The sequence below is a fragment of the Crotalus tigris genome, unplaced genomic scaffold, assembly GCF_016545835.1.
Source record: "Crotalus tigris isolate CLP2741 ecotype Arizona unplaced genomic scaffold, ASM1654583v1 scf7180000019630.4133010339:1179603, whole genome shotgun sequence".
In the NCBI taxonomy this organism is placed as follows: domain Eukaryota; kingdom Metazoa; phylum Chordata; class Lepidosauria; order Squamata; family Viperidae; genus Crotalus; species Crotalus tigris.
The window spans coordinates 1,101,323-1,120,726 of NW_024097627.1; the positions used below are offsets into that span (position 1 = coordinate 1,101,323).

A 19,404-nucleotide genomic window follows, 5' to 3' on the forward strand; every position below is an offset into this window, starting at 1 on the left:
AACGTAGTGAATCTGGGCAGCACATTGTATTATATAATCATTCAAAAACAACCTTTTTTCATGCCTGACCGTAAAACACAACATTGCAAAATTATTACAGGTTAGACTAATTCCAAATAGGCTTCTCCAATTCAGTTGTACTTCAGGAACCTTAATCCACATCCAACAAGCCCACCAGATTAGGAAAGGTTGTTTTAGAACAAACCTGTCATTTACTATGCTAATAGTTCAACAAATTCATGTAAGCCTGGGAACTGTGGGATAGACAGGACAAAAGGCAGATTGTTTTCTCACTAGACTTGCAGAATGCACAATCAATATGCACTATTTAATGTATTTGTATAGCCTAAAATATCTTGCTGAATGGTCAAGAAAAGTTATCCAGTTGGGACTACAAAAAAGCAGATGACACCTATGCCAGTGTTTCTCAAACATGTCAACTTAAAGTTGTGTGGATTTCAACTCCCAGAATCCCCAAATCCATTAGCTTTAGGTTTTGTGTTATTGGGAAGAAAAAGACAGAAACTTAAAAAAAAAATTTATTAGCAAAAAGTTAGAAATAGAGCCTGACCTGTTTTATGTCAAAAGTGTGAGGTTTGGCACATCAGAGATAAAGTAAAACAAAAACAAAAACTAATTGTAAGTTAGCCATGCTGGGAAAATAGAGCTTAAGTAGTAGTGATAGTATAGGGAAGAACCTTACAAATTTCTCCCAGAACATTTTGAAGCAATATTGATTAAATTATTTTCCACAAGGTTTAATTGTTTAGACATTTCACTTATAAAACATAGTACTTTCCCCCCTCCAAAACAGAGTAGTTTTTCTAATAGGAACAACAACTTGTTTTTCTGAGAAAGCATATCATTTCCACTCAGCAGCAAATAAAGTATAACATTTTCCAGCATAGTTAAGTAGATGCGTGGCTGTACACTCTGTACTCTACCATAACAAAAAAAGTCAATTAAATCTGAGGTAAGCAAGCTCCAAAGTGTTTTTTTAGATAAAAATCTCTTCCTAACTGACACCTGCAAAGTCAGGAGTGAACTACATGCCTGAACTGTGTTTTGAAAATAGATTTTTTCCTCACTGACCTGTTCCACTCGGATCTCAAATTCCCCATTCACCTTCTTTCCTTGAAAATATTTAGCCCTATAAAAAAGGGGGGGGAGAAATAAGGAGAGCATGTGTTAAATAAGTTTATTTTGTCCCCATTCATCTGATATTTTTCTTGGAAAAAATATATGACAGACCAGACTTTTTTTTTGCTCAGAATTGTTTCTCTGCTTTGGATGATTCAGGCAAGACACTTTTTTAAAAAAAATATTCTCTGAAACATTGATTTAACCCATATAAACTGCCTGATTTAACTTTGTAAAATAAAAAAAATGGTTATGTTATTATTGTGAGACTGATGTTTATAGTAACCTTATAAGTATATATAGTTTATACTTATATAGCATACCATATAGTATAGTAACCATGGGCTCTTTTAGCACCTTAAATAAAAAAATTGACTATATACATAAGCATGGCTAAAGTATAAGGAGATGGGAATCAATAAACTCAATCCTTATGACTCCTTATCCGTAGTACTTTTTTCTGCTGTTTCCTCATAATGTTGTGTTTGTCTTGTCTTTAACTGTTCCTTTCCAAGGACTCCATTAACAAAGATGGTCTAGCTGAATTCAGAATTTCAAAGTTAAGAAATAAGTATTTTTATCTGGTTCATGAATTACATAGAAAGAGATTATCTCCAGTTTCACTGTAGTGGAGCAGAACAGCAGAAAGCCACCTGAGAGAATAGGGGAAGTAGAATCTAATTACACTATTTTATACATGTCTATAACAATAATAGATTGCCCTCACTTTTCTTCTCCTCATCACGAATAGACAAGAATTAGCAATTAACTGTTAGTCCCAGTCCAGTATTGATCTGACTGCTTTTGACATTCCAATATCCTTTCTCAATGGTATGTGGCTCATCATCCAAGGTTCATTCTTCTCAAAACTTGCATGCTGATCTGTGGTCAAGGCTTTAGCCTGCCTTTATGTTTTCTGTTGGAGCTCATTTGGATCTTTGTCTAGCAGCTTCCTTAATAGGGGCTGTTTTGTATAAATATTTTGGTACTGGAGTGCTAAAAACTCTCTGTTCAGTTCCTTCACAGGTAGGTTTTTTCCATCTTCTACTAAGCTTTATTTTTACATATTCAAAATTTTTGCTTTTTTTGTCACTAGCCTTAGAACCTATGCACCCTTGGATTCACTGTCTACCTTGATTGCTTTGAAGCATTTCCATTGTCTTATAGACATCTATTCTCTTCCCTTTACTAGCTGTGGCTTTCGCTACCTCTTTCCTTGCAGCAGTTCCCCTCTTGTGGTCCTCAATCTACCAAAGTGAACAATCTTTCTCTAATAAAGCTGCCCTGCTTCGTTGCTATGAAAATAGGGCAGGGCCTTTTCAATCCATTTCTCCCTGGGGCTTGAGAGCTATCTCATTTGGATTCCTTGCCTGCATTTTGCTGCTGTGGTGATGATATTCATCAATTAACTTGACTGACACATACTTCAGCATGAACTTGCATTCTAGCAGCAACATGGTTGTCTCTACTGTAATCTCCTCTTTCATGTTCTTGAGATGCTATATAGATTTTAGTGTTAAATTCACCTATTTTTGCCATTTTCTTCCATGTAAACTCCTTAGCCATACATTAAGTATTTAAATTAGCCCTCTCAAACAATTTCTATAGGGAAATTCACATTTCTTTAACTATATTTTGTCTTCTTATATTAATTGGCCGCATATTTTTCCATAAACAAATTGATTACAGCTCTTGGTTTGTTATTGCCTCTGCTCTAGCTCTTTCTGTGGTAATAATTTCCACGGAGTAGGGCATTTCCATTTTAGAATTACATTGCTGATAACTTTTACTGGTTAGCTTTATTATATTTGAATGGTAGCTTTTGCCAGCTACTCTATTTCTGAATCAATTTCTATTGTTCCAAACCTGTAGAATTATGTTTAACAGCAGCTTGAGCTACAATCTGAACAATAAAAGCCTATTTTTAATTTATTTTTATTTTATTCAAAAAAAGTTAAAATTCAAAACACCATTTTTTAAAAGAAACAAAGAAAAAAAAGAAAACAAACAAGACATTAAAAAGAAAAAGTGTATTTAAAAACTTACACATATACACATATTGTCCCCCACAGTTGAATGTTGATTAATATATTACAACAATATTAGTTCCCCACCCCTTGTGAAACAGGCCCAAAGAATTTTAAACTGCTAAACTACTAATTCCATTTGCTAGTTGCCTGTCATCTATATACTATATTAATAACAAAATAATTAACAGGAAGAACAATAATAAAAGACAAGATTAAAATTCTAAAACTCTCTATTAACAAACTGTTATTGTAATCAACTTGTAGAAAATTTACCATGCTTCTTAACTAACCAAAATCATCCCAAGTATTAGCACTGATTGGTCCTGGATCAAATATCCATGTTTGTTTCTTAATACCACCTCTTATAAATTGTTGTCTGATTAAATACAAAAAATACAAAAAATCTCCAAAGCCAATCTATCTTTCCAAAAGAGACCAGATGAAGTTAAATATGATAAAACCATTCCCCAATGTTCTTCAATATCCTTTAAGTACAAATAAACCCAATTTATCACTTATCCCAGGGGGGTCAAACTGGCAGCCCATGGGCTGGATGCATCATGTGCAGGTCACAAACTCCCCGGTTCCACAAAGGCAAAAAAGTCATGATATGTCATGATATGTCACGTGACGTGATCAAGTTTGAGACCCATGACTTATCCACCAAGACAGTTTTTTTTTTTCCTGTTATATAAGAGTGCAGGCTTGAACTTCAGGGAGGCCTATGGAGTTGACTTTGTTATTTCTGAGTCAAGTCCATATTTTTTCTCAGAGAATCTACTACTTTGAAATCACATTTCTTTTCTGGGTTTAGTATATTTAAAGTCACTTGCCTCTGAATGTTTTCAACAGCCTTTATGAGTTCATCAAATGTTTTTAAAAGCTTTCAGTTAAAAATTGCATGTTGCCAAACAGTCTTTTTTCGAATGTCAAGCTTCTTCCCTAGTCTGTAATCTGATATGTTGTTGTTCTATATAGTAGATAAGAGTGTTCTTCAAAGCAGAATAAGAAAAAAGACAGAGGAGCAGGGAAAATATTTTGATCCAAAATTAAAAGAACTATTAAGAAATATAAACTCCAAAATTTTTGCAAATTGATATAGTACAAAATTCCAGTAGTGAATGCCCAACAAAAATGTAAATCAAGTAAAAGCACTTTCACTATCTCAGGACATGCTGTGTTTCCTTATGGAAAAGTGAAAGTTATTCAAAACAACAAATTAAATCAAAAGGAAAAAGAAAAAAAAAACAGATAGAATCCAGCACAGGGTTAAAATAAATCAGCATTCAGACAACTGGTCAACTTTTAAAGATAAAAAGTAAAGTAAAACAGAGGATTAAAAAAATGAAGTTAAAACCTAGGCATGTTTAAGAAACAGAACTGCCGAGAGGAAGATCTATGTCCAGCGCCTTTCTAACGCTCCCAAAGGGAACTGGAATCATCAAGACTTCCCTGGCAAGGGGAATCTATAGCCATCCAAAAGCCATTTTAGGTCATTTTGCAACAATTTTACTCATTTTCCAAGATCTCAACAAATAAAAATTCTGCTCCCATTCAAGTCCAGGGAGCAGAATCAGCTTTGGCAGTAAAACCAGCAGATTGTCAGCAAGAGATTAAAAATTCCCTTACAGTTCAGCAGCCATGCTGCAAAGGAGCCAAAAAAAACCCTATTTTTTTTCCATATTGTTATCTGGACCCCATTACCTGTTGGCAGAGGAATTGTCATATGTAGGATGCTTATTGGTAAGAGATAGTTGCATAAAGTGTAATTTAGCATCATTTTATAGGTGACATAGTTACAAATTAGAGCATTTAGGTTCTTGATTGTACAGGATAGCAGAGAGCTCTTTGTGAGAACTGAGATAGAAAAGATTCCATTATACTGTTGACTTTGTTTCCTGCTGCTTCATAAAAGTACAGGGTATAGAATTAACTCCTTTTAGCCCCAGTGCAATCTTCATCTGATTGCTGTTCTTTCAACACTCCTCATAAGCACAAATTTAGAGTGCTCTTGAAAGAATGCTAGTCCTGCGTTTAAGAATCAGGGATAATATTCTCTAGAAAATATACTAGTCCTGTGCTGCACAAACAGTTAAACTAGGAAGGAGATCCAGGCTCTGCCAGTGTGTGCTGCTCTTTCTGTGACCACTATGTGTATATTACAGATTTTCTGCTGCTTCAACTAATAAGGGATTTTGCATGGCCATACTTTTTAGGTTTCTAGCTCCATGGCCATGCCCAGTTCCTCCTAAAAGCTGGTAGCTATGAGAATAAGCATTACTGTCTTCTTGTAACACAATTTAAGAACAGAGTTTGTTCAAAACAAACACTCATTTGTTCCTTCAGCTCTATCCCATGCCGTTCCTTTGTGTCTGCAACAAGTTAACCAGACCATTTTTAGATATGGGTTTAGCACTCATTTAGGACAGGATTAGACTTATGTTTAGAAATAGCCTGGCAGGGAGCATCTCCAAATTGTGACTTGTTAGTTGAGTTATTTGATAAACATATTGCTCCAAACATTTGCCTATGTTTACTCAACCCACTTTACTCCACATTATAGTAAGAGATTCTGTTATTTCTCACTCACCAGCCTCCAAGCTAAGGCAGATCAGGATACAACTTTTATGCTGGCATTTTTTTTTTTTTTTTTTTTTTGCAGATTCATGGACTGGTATAGAGTGCTTCAACATAGCCATGTGGTTTCATTTATTGTCTTACTGCTGGAACTGATTGACTGAAAAAAATGTTTAGCATCTTAAGGAACTTAAGAACAGTGGTCTGGATGATTATAAACTTGTAAGCAAATCTACATATCCCTCCACTGACAAAGAAGGACAACTGGATTGTTCTACTTGTTTGTTTAAACTTCCTGAATTGAATTTAAATTAATTTAATTTCCTGAATTGTTTACATATTAAAGAACATTTTGTGATTTAAATCTTTGTTAGTTCTAGTCTAAAATAACCCCATAGGAGCCATCTAGGCAGCAGTTATGAAGTTGATCTGTATGGATTTTTTTTCTTCTTTCCACCATTTTCTACGTCAAAAGAAAAGACAGAAAGTCCATTCTCACAAACTAGCACTTTGTTTTAACTTTTGCCATTTCTGTAAGTCATTTGTCCTCATTTTGTTGTTGTTAATTGCGAAGTCGTGTCCGACCCGTCGCGACCCCATGGACAATGTTCCTCCAGGTCTTCCTGTCCTCTACCATCTTCTGGAGTCCATTTAAATTCACACCTACTGCTTCAGTGACTCCATCCAGCCATCTCATTCTCTGTCGTCCCCTTCTTCTATTGCCCTCAATCTTTCCCAGCATTAGGCTCTTCTCCAGTGAATCCTTCCTTCTCATTAGGTGGCCAAAGTACTTGAGTTTCAACTTCAGGATCTGGCCTTCTAAAGAGCAGTCGGGGTTGATCTCTTCTAGGACTGACCGGTTTGAACGCCTTGCAGTCCAAGGGACTCGCAGGAGTCTTCTCCAGCACCATAGTTCAAAGGCCTCAATTCTTTTGCGCTCAGCCTTTCTTATGGTCCAACTTTCACAGCCATACATTGCAACTGGGAAAACCATGGCCTGGACTATACGCACTTTTGTTGGCAGGGTGATGTCTCTGCTTTTTAGAATGCTGTCTAGATTTGCCATAGCTTTCCTCCCCAGGAGCAAGCGTCTTTTAATTTCTTGGCTGCAGTCCCCATCTGAGGTGATCTTGGAGCCCAGAAAAATAAAATCTGTCACTACCTCCATTTCTTCCCCATCTATTTGCCAGGAATTGAGAGGGCCGGATGCCATGATTTTGGTTTTCTTAATGTTGAGTTTCAAGCCAACTTTTGCACTCTCCTTCTTCACCCGCATCAAGAGGCTCTTTAGTTCCTCTTCACTTTCTGCCATTAGAGTGGTATCATCTGCATATCTTAGGTTGTTGATATTTCTCCCGGCAATCTTAATTCCAACTTTTGATTCATCTAGCCCTGCCTTTCTCATGATGTGCTCTGCATATAAGTTAAATAGGCAGGGTGACAGTATACAGCCTTGCCGGACTCCTTTTCCAATTTTGAACCAATCAGTGGTTCCGTGTTCGGTTCTCACTGTTGCTTCTTGACCCGCATATAGGTTTCTCAGGAGACAAATGAGATGGTCTGGTACTCCCATCTCTTTAAGAACTTGCCACAATTTGTTGTGATCCACACAATCAAAGGCTTTTGCATAGTCAATGAAGCAGAAGTAGATGTTTTTCTGGAACTCCCTAGCTTTCTCCATGATCCAGCGTATGTTGGCAATTTGATCTCTAGTTCCTCTGCCTCTTCGAAATCCTGCCTGTACTTCTGGTAGTTCTCGATCCACATACTGCTGGAGTCTAGCTTGTAGGATTTTAAGCATAACTTTACTAGCATGTGAAATGAGTGCAATGGTGCGATAGTTTGAACATTCTTTGGCATTGCCTTTCTTTGGAATTGGAATGTAAACTGACCTTTTCCAATCCTGTGGCCACTGTTGAGTTTTCCAAATTTGCTGGCAAATTGAGTGTAGCACTTTTACTGCATCGTCTTTTAAGATTTTGAATAGCTCAGCTGGAATACTGTCACCTCCACTAGCTTTGTTGTTGCTCAGATTTTCTAAGGCCCATTTCACTTCACATTCTAGGATGTCTGGTTCGAGGTCAGTGACCATCTCATTGTGGTTATCTGGGATGTTAAGCTCATTCTTGTATAGTTCTTCTGTGTAGTTTTGCCATCTCTTCTTAATCTCTTCTGCCTCTGTTAGGTCTCTGCCATTTTGGTCCTTTATCATGCCCATCTTTGCATGAAACGTTCCCTTCATATCTCCAATTTTCTTGAAGAGATCTCTGGTCCTCCCTATTCTGTTGTTTTCTTCTATTTCTTTGCACTGTTCATTTAAGAAGGTATTCTTATCTCTTCTAGCTATTCTCTGGAATTCTGCATTCAATTGGGTGTATCTTTCTCTTTCTCCTTTGCCTTTCGCTTCCCTTCTTTCCTCAGCTATTTGCAAAGCTTCCTCAGACAGCCATTTTGCTTTCTTGCATTTCTTTTTCTTTGGGATGGTTTTAGTTGCTACCTCTTGTACAATGTTGCGAACTTCCATCCATAGTTCTTCAGGCACTCTGTCTATCAGATCTAATTCCTTAAATCTATTTGTCACCTCTACTGTATATTCATCAGGAATATGATTTAGTTCATACCTGAGTGGCCTAGTGCTTTTCCCTACTTTTTTCAATTTAAGCCTAAATTTTGCAACGAGAAGCTCATGATCTGAGCCACAGTCAGCTCCTGGTCTTGTTTTTACTGACTGTATAGAGCTTCTCCATCTTTGGCTGCAGAGCACATAGTCAATCTGATTTCTATGTTGACCGTCTGGTGATGTCCATGTGTAGAGCCGTCTCTTGGGTTGTTGGAAAAGAGTGTTTGTTATGACCATCGTATTCTCTTGACAAAATTCTATTAGCCTGTGCCCTGCTTCATTTTGTACTCCAAGGCCAAACTTGCCTGTTATTCCGGTTATCTTTTGGCTTCCTACCTTAGCATTCCAATCCCCCATGATGATAAGGACATCATTTTTTGGTGTTAATTCTATAAGGTCCTGTAGGGCTTCATAGAACCGGTCAATTTCATCCTCTTCAGCACCAGTGGTTGGGGCATAGATTTGGACTACTGTGATATTGAATGGTTTGCCTTGGATTTGAATTGAGATCATTCTGTCATTTTGGGGATTGTATCCCAGTATTGCTTTTCCTATTCTTTTATTGACTATGAAGGCTACTCCATTTCTTCTGAGGGATTCTTGCCCACAGTAGTATATCTGATGGTCATCTGAGTTAAATTCACCCATTCCTGTCCATTTTAGTTCGCTGATTCCTAAGATGTCGATGTTCAGTCTTGTCATCTCTTTTTTGACTACGTCTAGCTTGCCTTGATTCATGGATCTTACATTCCAGGTTCCTATGGAGAAAAAATCTTTACAGCATCAGACTTTCCTTTCACCACCAGATATATCCACAGCTGAGCGTCCTTTCGGCTTTGGCCCAGTCGCTTCATTCTTTCTGGCGCTACTAGTACTAGCCCTCTGCTCTTCCCCAGTAGCATATTGGACACCTTCCGACCTGAGGGGCTCATCTTCCAGCGTCATATCTTTTTTCCTTTTAGTACTGTCCATGGGGTTTTCATGGCAAAGATACTGGAGTGGTTTGCCATTTCCTTCTCCAGTGGATCACATTTTGTCAGAACTCTCTGCTATAACCTGTCCGTCTTGGGTGGCCCTGCACGGCATAGCTTATAGCTTCATTGAGTTACGCAAGCCCCTTCGCCACGACAAGGCAGTAATCCATAAAGGGGTTGTCCTCATTAGATCTTATTAAAATGCTAGATTTCCAATTATTTGATAGTTCTTATTTATTCATCTTAATAGCAGCCCTCTGTTATTTGTAATCTAACCCATTTTTTTTCAGTATATTCCTCAAGCTGTAGATAAAAATTTTCTGTAGGAATTAGTTCTCTTTGTTCTTATCCTTCATTCATAAATTAAGAGTTAAACAAGGACTAAGAATGATAATCTGAATCTTTACATCTTCTTCTTGTTGTTGTGCCATATCCATTATTGGATGTTGGCTATCATGTTGGCGATCCTATTTTTATTAGCAGCCGCATGAAAAAGTGCTGCTAAGTTTTGTCCAAACCAGTCCCTTAAATTTTGAAGCCATGATGTTCTTCTTCTGCCTGGACCTCATTTGCCTTCAGTCTTTCCCTGGAGGATTAAATGGAGTATGCCGAATCTTTACATAATAATGTGAATAGGATGGTACAATAGCTAGAGGGATAACAGTTATGAAATACTTCCTGTGGAAAGTGGAAATTCTTATTCCTTGATTAACTACAGACAATTATAGTGTTCAGCCTTCTGCCCTACAGGGTAATGCTGTTTTTTAATTTAAAAATCTATATAGCTAATATTTTCCTCCCTTTCAAACTTCACATAGAATAGCTGAGAAGACTATTTATATGTAACAAAATGTATTCTTTGTTTGGTGCTCATATTTTATCAATAATCATCATGTTCACGTCAGACAGTCCATACAATTTTGTTCTTGATATACTGCTTTGTTTATTCTCTGCTTTATTTTTTTCCCCTTCTGTTCATTATTTTATTTGCAATGAATTAAGAGAATGATGAAAACAGCTGAAAAAGAATGCATGGATGGATGCATTGCTATACACATTTATTTTTTATGTACTAGAATTAGATGTTTTAATGTTTTTATTGTTTTAATGGGTTTTACTCTTTTTTGTTTTAAAACATTTTAAAGATTTTAATTGTAATATATGTTTTTGAGTTTTGAGCAGCCCAGAGTCGTTTGCTCATAGGGGTGGCTATAGAAATAACATGAAATCAATCAACCAATCATTTCATTCTGCTCAAGAAGCAGACATTGATGATATCAATATTTCAATCATTCCCCTATGTTTGCAGAAGTTGGCTGCTACATGATAAATAAAACAATACTGTAATCAACACTGTCTATATTTATCTACCATTGTGGGTTATTTTGGAATTAAACTTTTTAATCATAAAATTTTAAATATTGAGTTCACCCACATAGCTTGTTTTGCAAAACTTTCCTCCCATCCTGTTGCTCAAAATCTTGATGGTCCCACAACACACTGTTACCATGCATCCAGGTTAGAACCATGCTCTGCTGCTGTGTGTACATTGTAGTGTGATGCTGGTAGTACAGTGTTGGTGATCCCTTACTGAAATTCAAACATGGCCAATTTTAAGAAAAGCTGATGATATTTGATAGTAAGATAGCAATGAGAGTGTGAGGATAAATTCTTAGCAAACAGTAAGTGGGACATCTTTGTGCTGGGGTAAGAAAGCTTTGTTGATGGTATCTAATAAAGAACCATCAATATAAATAGCAGAAAAGGAATGCAAGGTTTGAACAGTAAAAAGCAGTGCAAAACCAATACAAAATAGAATCCATATGACAAACTACAAGTGCTCAAAAAATGCAGATGTTAAAAGTTATAATCATTCTTAGCTAATCTGCCTACTCATTTTGGGGGGGGGTCTAACTCATTTTTTTTTTAGAACTAAAAGCACTTCAAGAAACTGAATGACAAGAAAAGATAAAGAAAGGTATAGAATAGAATATTTTGGTTGGTTGGTTGGTTGGCAGGAAAATCAATGGTATTGTATGAGTTGAATTACAGGCTCAACGGTCCTGGGCAAACCAAAAGCTGCCTGGGACCAGACTAGCTGGCATCAGTCTTGTGTGTATGCGCAAGGCGCGAAATAGCCAGATTCTTATTAGTTGTGGTTGTCCGGGTTCAGGACACTATAAAAGGCCTGTGTGCCTTTTGTTGCTTGCTTGGTTGTAAGGAGAAGATCAATAAAGAGATTACTTGTTCATCATGTGTCTTCGTCTAATGCCTAAGAACTGAATACATAAAACTGGCAATGAAGGTGGGATCCCTGCAAGCAAAAGAAACAAATAGGACTCACTGAGAAAGTTCTGAAGACTGGGAAGACAGTGTCCTGCATTCGCGACTCAGCCTGCCAGTACAGCATCGCTGGAGGTGAGCTCGGCAAAAGGACCCTTTCCCCAAATACTAGCTTGCAGAGGAGGCAATTAGCGAAGGCCGTAAAAGTTAATGATGTTGAAAATTGACCACTTGACGGACTTTGATGTCTCCCACCCAGAGAGATGGAATTCGTACGTAGCAGGGGTGGAGAACTACTTTAGAGTGAATCAAATCAGGGAAGACGGCCTGAAAGCGGCAACTCTTCTATGCGTCTGTGACCAGGAAGCATTCGACATTGCGGAAAATCTGGTGGCCCCTGCACTTCTGGAGTCAGTAATGTATGCTGACTTGAAGAAGATGCTGAAGGAACATTTCCAGCCTAAATTGTCTGTCATCACTTGAAGGCACGTGTTCGAGCAGAGAGACCAGAGGCCTGGTGAATCTGCTGCGGACTTCATTGCTGCCTTAAGACAAGTGGCTAGGCCTTGTGAGTTCAAGGACCTGGAAGAGAGGCTGCGAGATCATTTTGTGTGTGGCCTACGAAGTAGAGAACTGCAACAGAAGATCTTCGCAAAAGAAGAAGTATCGTTTCAAGATGCCTTAAGAGAGGTTGCAGCTGAAGAAGCAGCAGACGGTGCTGTGAAGGCTTTGCGGCTTGCCAGGAACCCTCCAGCCACTGTGACTGTCCATCAAGAGGACGCTCGAGAAGATTCAGAAGCGGATCCTGAAGAGGAGGTGGACAGACTTCACCAGCCAGCAGAAAGAAGGCCGAAGGGGCGTCCAGACAAGGCCCCAGCATCTCCTCAGTGCTTTGGGTGTGGAGGACACCACAAGCGAGCTGACTGCAGATTCTGCTCCGCCATTTGCCGGGCATGTGGCAGGCAAGGCCACATTGCCTCCGTCTGTTTGGGTCGCCAGAAGGTCTAACCTCAGGAAGAATTGTTTCAGAAAGGTACCAGGGTCCCCAGCCAACACAGGGTGGGTTTCTGTGCATTGCGCAGGAGTATTCTGAAGACAGGTACACACAAGCCCCTTAAGAAAAAACTTCTCATTGATGTGAAGTTGCAAGGGGTTCCCTTATCAATGGAGTTGGATACAGGGTCCTCTCTATCAATCACTTCACTTGACACATTCAAAAGGATTTGCAGCAATAGTGGCCTTCGAGTCAAACTCAGGCCATCGAATTTAATCCTCACTGACTTCCAGAATTCCAAAGTCAGTGTGAAAGGGGAGATTACACTCAAAGTGCAGTGTAAGGCTTTTGAGAGCTTCCTAGATGTGGTGGTGGTTGGGGGTGAACGCATGAGTCTTATTGGACTCGATTGGTTCGAGGCCCTTGGAATCCAAGTGACTGGGCTTCACAGCTTGCAAACGTTGGGCCTTGCAGAAGTCTGCAAGGAGTTTGCAGATGTGTTTAACTCAGAGCTTGACTCCTACAAGGGGCCTCCCATTGCATTACGTTTAGACCCAACTATCACGCCCATCAGGATCAAGCCTAGAAGGGTGCCTTTTGCACTCAAAAGCAAGATAGATGCAGAGCTGGACAAGCTGCTACAGCAGGGCATCTTAGAACCTGTGGACTCTAGTCCATGGGAAACCCCCATTGTAAGGCCTTTAAAGGCTAATGGAGAAGTCCACATATGCACAGACTATAAGTGCACATTGAATAAAGCATTGCAACAGCACACATATCCAGTGCCTGTGGTAAGCTACATTCTGGCCTCCCTCAAAGGGGGGGTGCCTTTTTGCCAAACTTGATTTGGCACCGGCCTATCAACAGCTACCTGTTGATGAGACAACTGCAGAGGTCCAGACGATTGTAACACATAGAGGGGCCTTTAAGGTTAAAAGACTGCAGTTTGGGGTTAATGTAGCCCCTGGCATATTTCAAAGTGTCACGGAACGCACACTTCGTGGTATTCCTGGGGTCTGTTTCTACTTCGATGACGTCCTCATTGCTGGGGAGTCATCTCAAAATCTAGCAGAAAGATTAAGGGCTGTCTTGCTTCGTTTCCGCCAAGCAGGCCTTAAATTGAAGCGACTGACTTCTTAGGCTTCAGGATTGATACCCAAGGCATCCACCCTGCTGAATCCAAGCTTCAAGTGATTTAGCAGGCCCCAAGTCCCAAGTCCAAGAGTGAGCTGCAAGCTTTCTTTGGGCTCTTAAATTTCTATCACACATTTTTCCCACATAAGGCTGCAGTGGCAGAGCCTTTACACCGGCTCTTAGACAAGCAGGCTCCATGGCAGTGGACTAAAGTCCATGAAAGGAGTTTCAACGATGTTAAGGCCTTGCTCTCTTCAAATGCTGTATTAGCACATTTCAATGAGCAACTGCCTGTGTGTATCGCATGTGATGCATCTGCTTATGGGGTGGGAGCAGTACTTAGTCACCTGAAGGCTGATGGGACACAAGTCCCTGTAGCATACTATTCAAGGACTCTGTCATCTGCAGAGCAGAATTACGCTCAGATTGACAGAGAAGCCTTGGCCATAGTGACTGCATAAAGAAATTCCATGATTTCTTATATGGCCACCACTCCATGGTCTATACAGACCATAAGCCTCTGCTGGGTTTGTTTACAACTAACAAACCACACATTATTTCTCCATGTATGCTGAGATGGTCAATTTTCCTGTCAGCATATGATTATACACTCATTTACAAACTTGGAAAAGAGATGGGCCACGCAGACGGCCTCAGCAGATTACCTCTCAAACAAATAGAGGCAGATGCTGGTCCTGCTATTAACATTCTTTCCATTCAGAAGTTGCCTGAATCTCCCCTCAATGCTAGGGACGTGGCTGCAGAAACTGCCACTGATCACACACATACTGACATGGTCTTGTCAGGATGGCCTGACACGTGTCCAAATACGGAGTTTCAAAGCTTCTGGCAAAGGAAGCATGAGCTTTCTATGTTCAAAGGGTGCCTGTTATGGGGTAGTAGGGTAGTCATCCCAGCCTCATTGAGGTCTAGAGTCTTGCTCTCTCTGCATGAGGGACATCCAGGAATAGTAACGATGAAAGCACTTGCGCGCAGCCATCTCTGGTGGCCTGGACTCGATAAAGACATCGAGGCCCAGGTTCATGGGTGCCAAGTGTGCCAACAGTCAAGGCCTGAAATACCCCAGGCCCCTGTACATAGGTGGAAGGAAACACAAACTGCTTGGTCAAGGGTACATATAGATTACGCTGGGCCCTTTCAGGGGCAATTCTTCCTTCTCCTCATTGACAGCCATTCCAAGTGGCTAGAGGTTGTTCCTATTTCCTCCACTACTACTGCCAATACCATCCAGGTGTTGAGAGGAATTTTCACCTCACATGGATAATGGCCCCCAATTTACCTCTTTTGAGTTCCAGGCTTTTCTTCAAGCTAATTTGATCCAGCATGCAACGTCTGCTCCCTTCCACACATCTTCCAATGGCCAAGTAGAGAGGATGGTGCGCACTACCAAAGATGCTCTCAAGAAACTGACTTATGGTAATTGGCATTACAGGTTAGCAGATTTCCTTCTTGCACACCGCACCACACCTTGCACAGCCACAGGGAAGAGCCCAGCAGAACTCCGCTGGGGTCGCCATCTCATCACCAAACTGGACAGGTTGCACCCAGACCTGGTGGCTTCACAGGTGTCACAGCTGCAGGTACCTAGGAGACTTCAGGTGGGCGATCTGGTCTGGGCAAGGAACTATGGGCCTGGACATCTCTGGGTCACAGCAATGGTATGCAAGGTCTCTGGGCTGCTGTCATATGAAGTGGCCTTGGATGATGGACGTGTCATTCGCAGACACATCGATCAACTGTGCTGGAGGCTTAACAGCCATGTTTCCGCTCCTGGCTCTGTTCTGGGGGGGAGGAGGACCATAATCTGCATTCTGGGTCAAAGTTTCTCAGTTCTAGCAGTGTCTCACAAGCTGCTGAGACTGCCACTGAGGCTGTTTGGGGGTCATCTCAAGTTTCAGCAAGTGCTCCGAACAGGAATTTTCCAGAAAGGGGGTCATCCCGCACATCAGTTATTGCTCCAGACAGGGAGTTGCACCGAGGGTACCCACATAATCCAAATACTTCAGATAGTGCTCCAGACAGGGACTCGCACCAGGGGTATCCACACAATTCAAACACAGCCCCAGACAGGGAATTCCACCAGGGGCACTCTCACAGTTCAGCCATTGCTCCATAAAGGAAGTCTCTAGCAAGGGGGTTTGCCATGGAGGCGGCTCCTGACTCTGGCACCTCCGGCATGGGGCTATGGAGTACTGGAGCACTTCCGCCACTCAGGCTACTCCAGCTGCTGGCCTTGGGCTCGAGGGACAGTGCTCCCAAGAGGAGTCCATTGTGGACGGGGACTTTCACCCCTCCAAGGTACTCTGGCTTGGACTCAGAGAGTCCAATCAGTCAGCAGCTGGGTGGGTTACCTGGGTCCTTGGGGCATCAAAGTCCTGGTCTGCCTAGCTTGGCAGGCGAGCTGGCAGGCCAGGCACAGTCACCGGCCATCAGAAGATCACAACAGGCCAAGGGCCCACCTAAACATCTTGAGGACTATGTGAGGTTTCTTTCAATTCTAAGGGAAACTTAGAATTGAAAGAACTTAACAAGATGCAGTTCTAACACTCAGTAAGGGGTGTTATCCCCAGGATATTATTAGTTGTATTCTTTTTTGAATAATTATAATGTATGAGTGTTCTGCCTGTGTGCAGACAAATTGTGCTTCACATCAACCTCCAGTCCCTTGAACACATGTACCTGTGCTGTTACCTCATAAGGTATATTGTTTTATCTAGGGGGGAGGGGTGTTGTGTCCTGAGGCTCAGAAATGTTGCAAATGGTCCCGGGCAAACCAAAAGCTGCCTGGGACCAGACTAGCTGGCACCAGCCTTGTGCGCATGCGCAAGGCGCGAAATAGCTAGATTCTTATTCGTTGTGGTTGTCCAGGTTCAGGACACTATAAAAGGTCTGTGTGCCTTTTGTGGCTTGCTTGGTTGTAAGGAGAAGATCAATAAAGAGATTACTTGTTCATCATATGTCTTCATCTAATGCCTAAGAACCGAATACATAAAATCACCCATATCCTTCTGAATCTATATCTAGATTAAGTGAGAATGATGCTATAGCACAACAGTACGACCAGTTTCTCATATTATTAAATGTTCATAGGTTGTAACAGTTTGGAAAGGCCTCTATTTCAGAAAGTACTGTACTAAAATGGATAAATGATAAGATAGCTCTTTTCTCTGCAGGAATAAAATGCTATTATTCTCTCTTGGCTGAGTGAATTCTTTGCATGACCAGGAAACCATGCTGAAACAACTTTATTTTATATAATATTCAGATTACTGTAGTATATCATTTGCTCATTCCCTATAAACAGTACATCAGAAATAATTATAACGCTATGCAGCATAGAAATGTTTGTTATGCATTTGTTTTCAGTGGAAACAATCCAGCTGATATTTGGAAGCAAGGAAATTTGAAAACCCCATGAGGACAATAAACAGCTGAGGTTCACTCCTGGGCTCAAGCCACATGTCCTCTACAAACTATACCTGCTTTATTATCATGGGTGACATGCCTGAACTACTTTAGCAGGTGGTTCAACTTATAAATTCACTTCAGCTATAATCAGTATATAAAATGATGTGCATTCTAACAGCCAAAACAACTCATTTCCTGAAGCTATGCCATCTACAACTGCACACATTTCACTTAAGGAGCTCATTTAAGCAGACAAGAGCAGGCTAAGGAAACCACAACCTGACAGCCTTAGAGTGGAATTAGCATTATCTACCTTTCTTAATGCCAAAGTCCACTCTTATCTTCCCAACCACCTCCTTTTCAATCATTACCTTTATGGCTGAGAAGGAAGAAATAAAGCTATATGACCACGCAAACTCAGTCACTTTGAGCTCTGGTTCAACTCACTTTGAATTCCAGTTCCAGATGCCACTAGCTCTACTTTATATGTCATTGTGCATTCAGATTTCTCCCATTGCATTCATATAAACCTAATTTTAAGTTATGTCTATATTTTCTATACCTTTTTTATATCATTGTCAGATCTCTAAACCATGATAGTTTATTTTTTTAATACTTTGGCTGCACTTTTGGCTTGCATAACCATGTTATCTTGGAAGGCTATTTATATGAATGAACTAACCCACAGTCTTGGGGTGGTGGGAGTAGGGTAGAAAGGAGGAAGCAAATGATGACATGTGTATCAATGTTTTGATGTAAATGATGCCCCCCTTCAGGTTTGTTTTGTGCATATACATGCTATTATTTTAATATCTTCACAACTTTTTTTATAGCAACGGGTGGAAACTAATCAAGGAGAGAAGCAACCTAGAACTAAGGAGAAACTTCCTGACAGTGAGAACAATTAATCAGTGGAACAGCCTGCCTCCAGAAGCAGTAAATGCTCCAACACTGGAAGTTTTTAAGAAGAGACTGGACAGCCATTTGTCCGAAATGGTGTAGAGTTTCCTGCCTGAGTAGGGAGTTGGACTAGATGACCTCCAAGGTCCCTTCCAACTTTACTACTATTACTATTACTTGTTACGAATGCAACTGTACACTACTAAAGGCCACTACTGTTCATATTATAAGTTGATGTTAAGTATTTGTTCTTATATTATATTAGGAACTGCCCGGAATTTTGTATCAGATGGGTGGCTACATGTTTTAAATAAATAAAATAAATACATATCACTAGCCTCTCAAAAATATGTCATATATTTGGTGTACCATTTAGGATTTTTCAGTAACAAATTGTATGCTATTCAGCAGAGAGGCTGGAATGAAGGCCTTTGACAACTATAAATTACATTCCTCCACTTTTATGCTTAGTGCTACTGCATAGAACTGCCAACTCATTGAAGAATAAAATGAAATGGTGTAACTTATTGCATATAGTCACTCATATCTTGTGCCAAGACTTGGCACAGTCAGGCAGCTTCCTGGAGCTTCTGAATAAATTGCTTTGAGTGCCTAATTGGTCTGGCTGTTAGTATACCATCCATGTACGATAGCCAGCAGAAAAAGCAGATAATCGGGATCAAAGAAGTCAACTGCCCCACAATTTTGAAGCAAACCACCTTGTGTCATAGCTGCTGGAAAACAGTTTCTCCAACCTTTCTTCTTTTTTGACTTCATTGCTTTTCCCATTCTTTTCAACCATCAAGTCTACTGAGTGCCATGGTTTCTTGTACTGGGGATGCAAAGCTGTTTGCAGCCACAACCATCACTCTTTTCTTTCCTTGTCATAAACAACATGGCAGTCTAAGATTTGGGAAGGGGATGTGTGGCCAGAGGGCATTTTCTGTGTTCCCGAATTATTGTACATTAACTCGAGTGTTTCCATAATGAATGTGGTGATTTGGGGGCATCTTTGAAGAGTGATAACAGTGGCCATGTGGAAGTGCTCTCTATCTGTATCTTGCAGATGCCTTACCATCACCTTTTGTAAATATCTTGTTTTATTCTATTTATTTAGTAGATTTATATAGGCTCCCATCTCATAAGTGTGTGACTCTGGGTGGCATACAAGACAACAATAAAAAACTCCATGACAATGTAAAAATAACCAAAATAAGTGCAGTTAAACTGATAAAACCCAAGAATAGGAGAATAAACATCACCTAACCATATATAGCTACTTTATTGAGAGTTTTTGAATGTTTGAAAATGTTCTACAACATT

The 19,404-nt window shown here is 40.2% G+C and overlaps 1 protein-coding gene across 1 annotated transcript in view; it reads right to left on the minus strand.

The window, feature by feature from the left end:
* The window catches only part of SYN3 (synapsin III), a 227,151-nt gene that overhangs the window by 179,762 nt on the left and 27,985 nt on the right, over positions 1-19,404 (minus strand). The window contains exon 3 of the mRNA XM_039363924.1: positions 1,093-1,150. Within this exon, the coding sequence (XP_039219858.1) occupies positions 1,093-1,150 (58 nt within the window). The remainder of the gene's footprint in view (positions 1-1,092; positions 1,151-19,404) is intronic.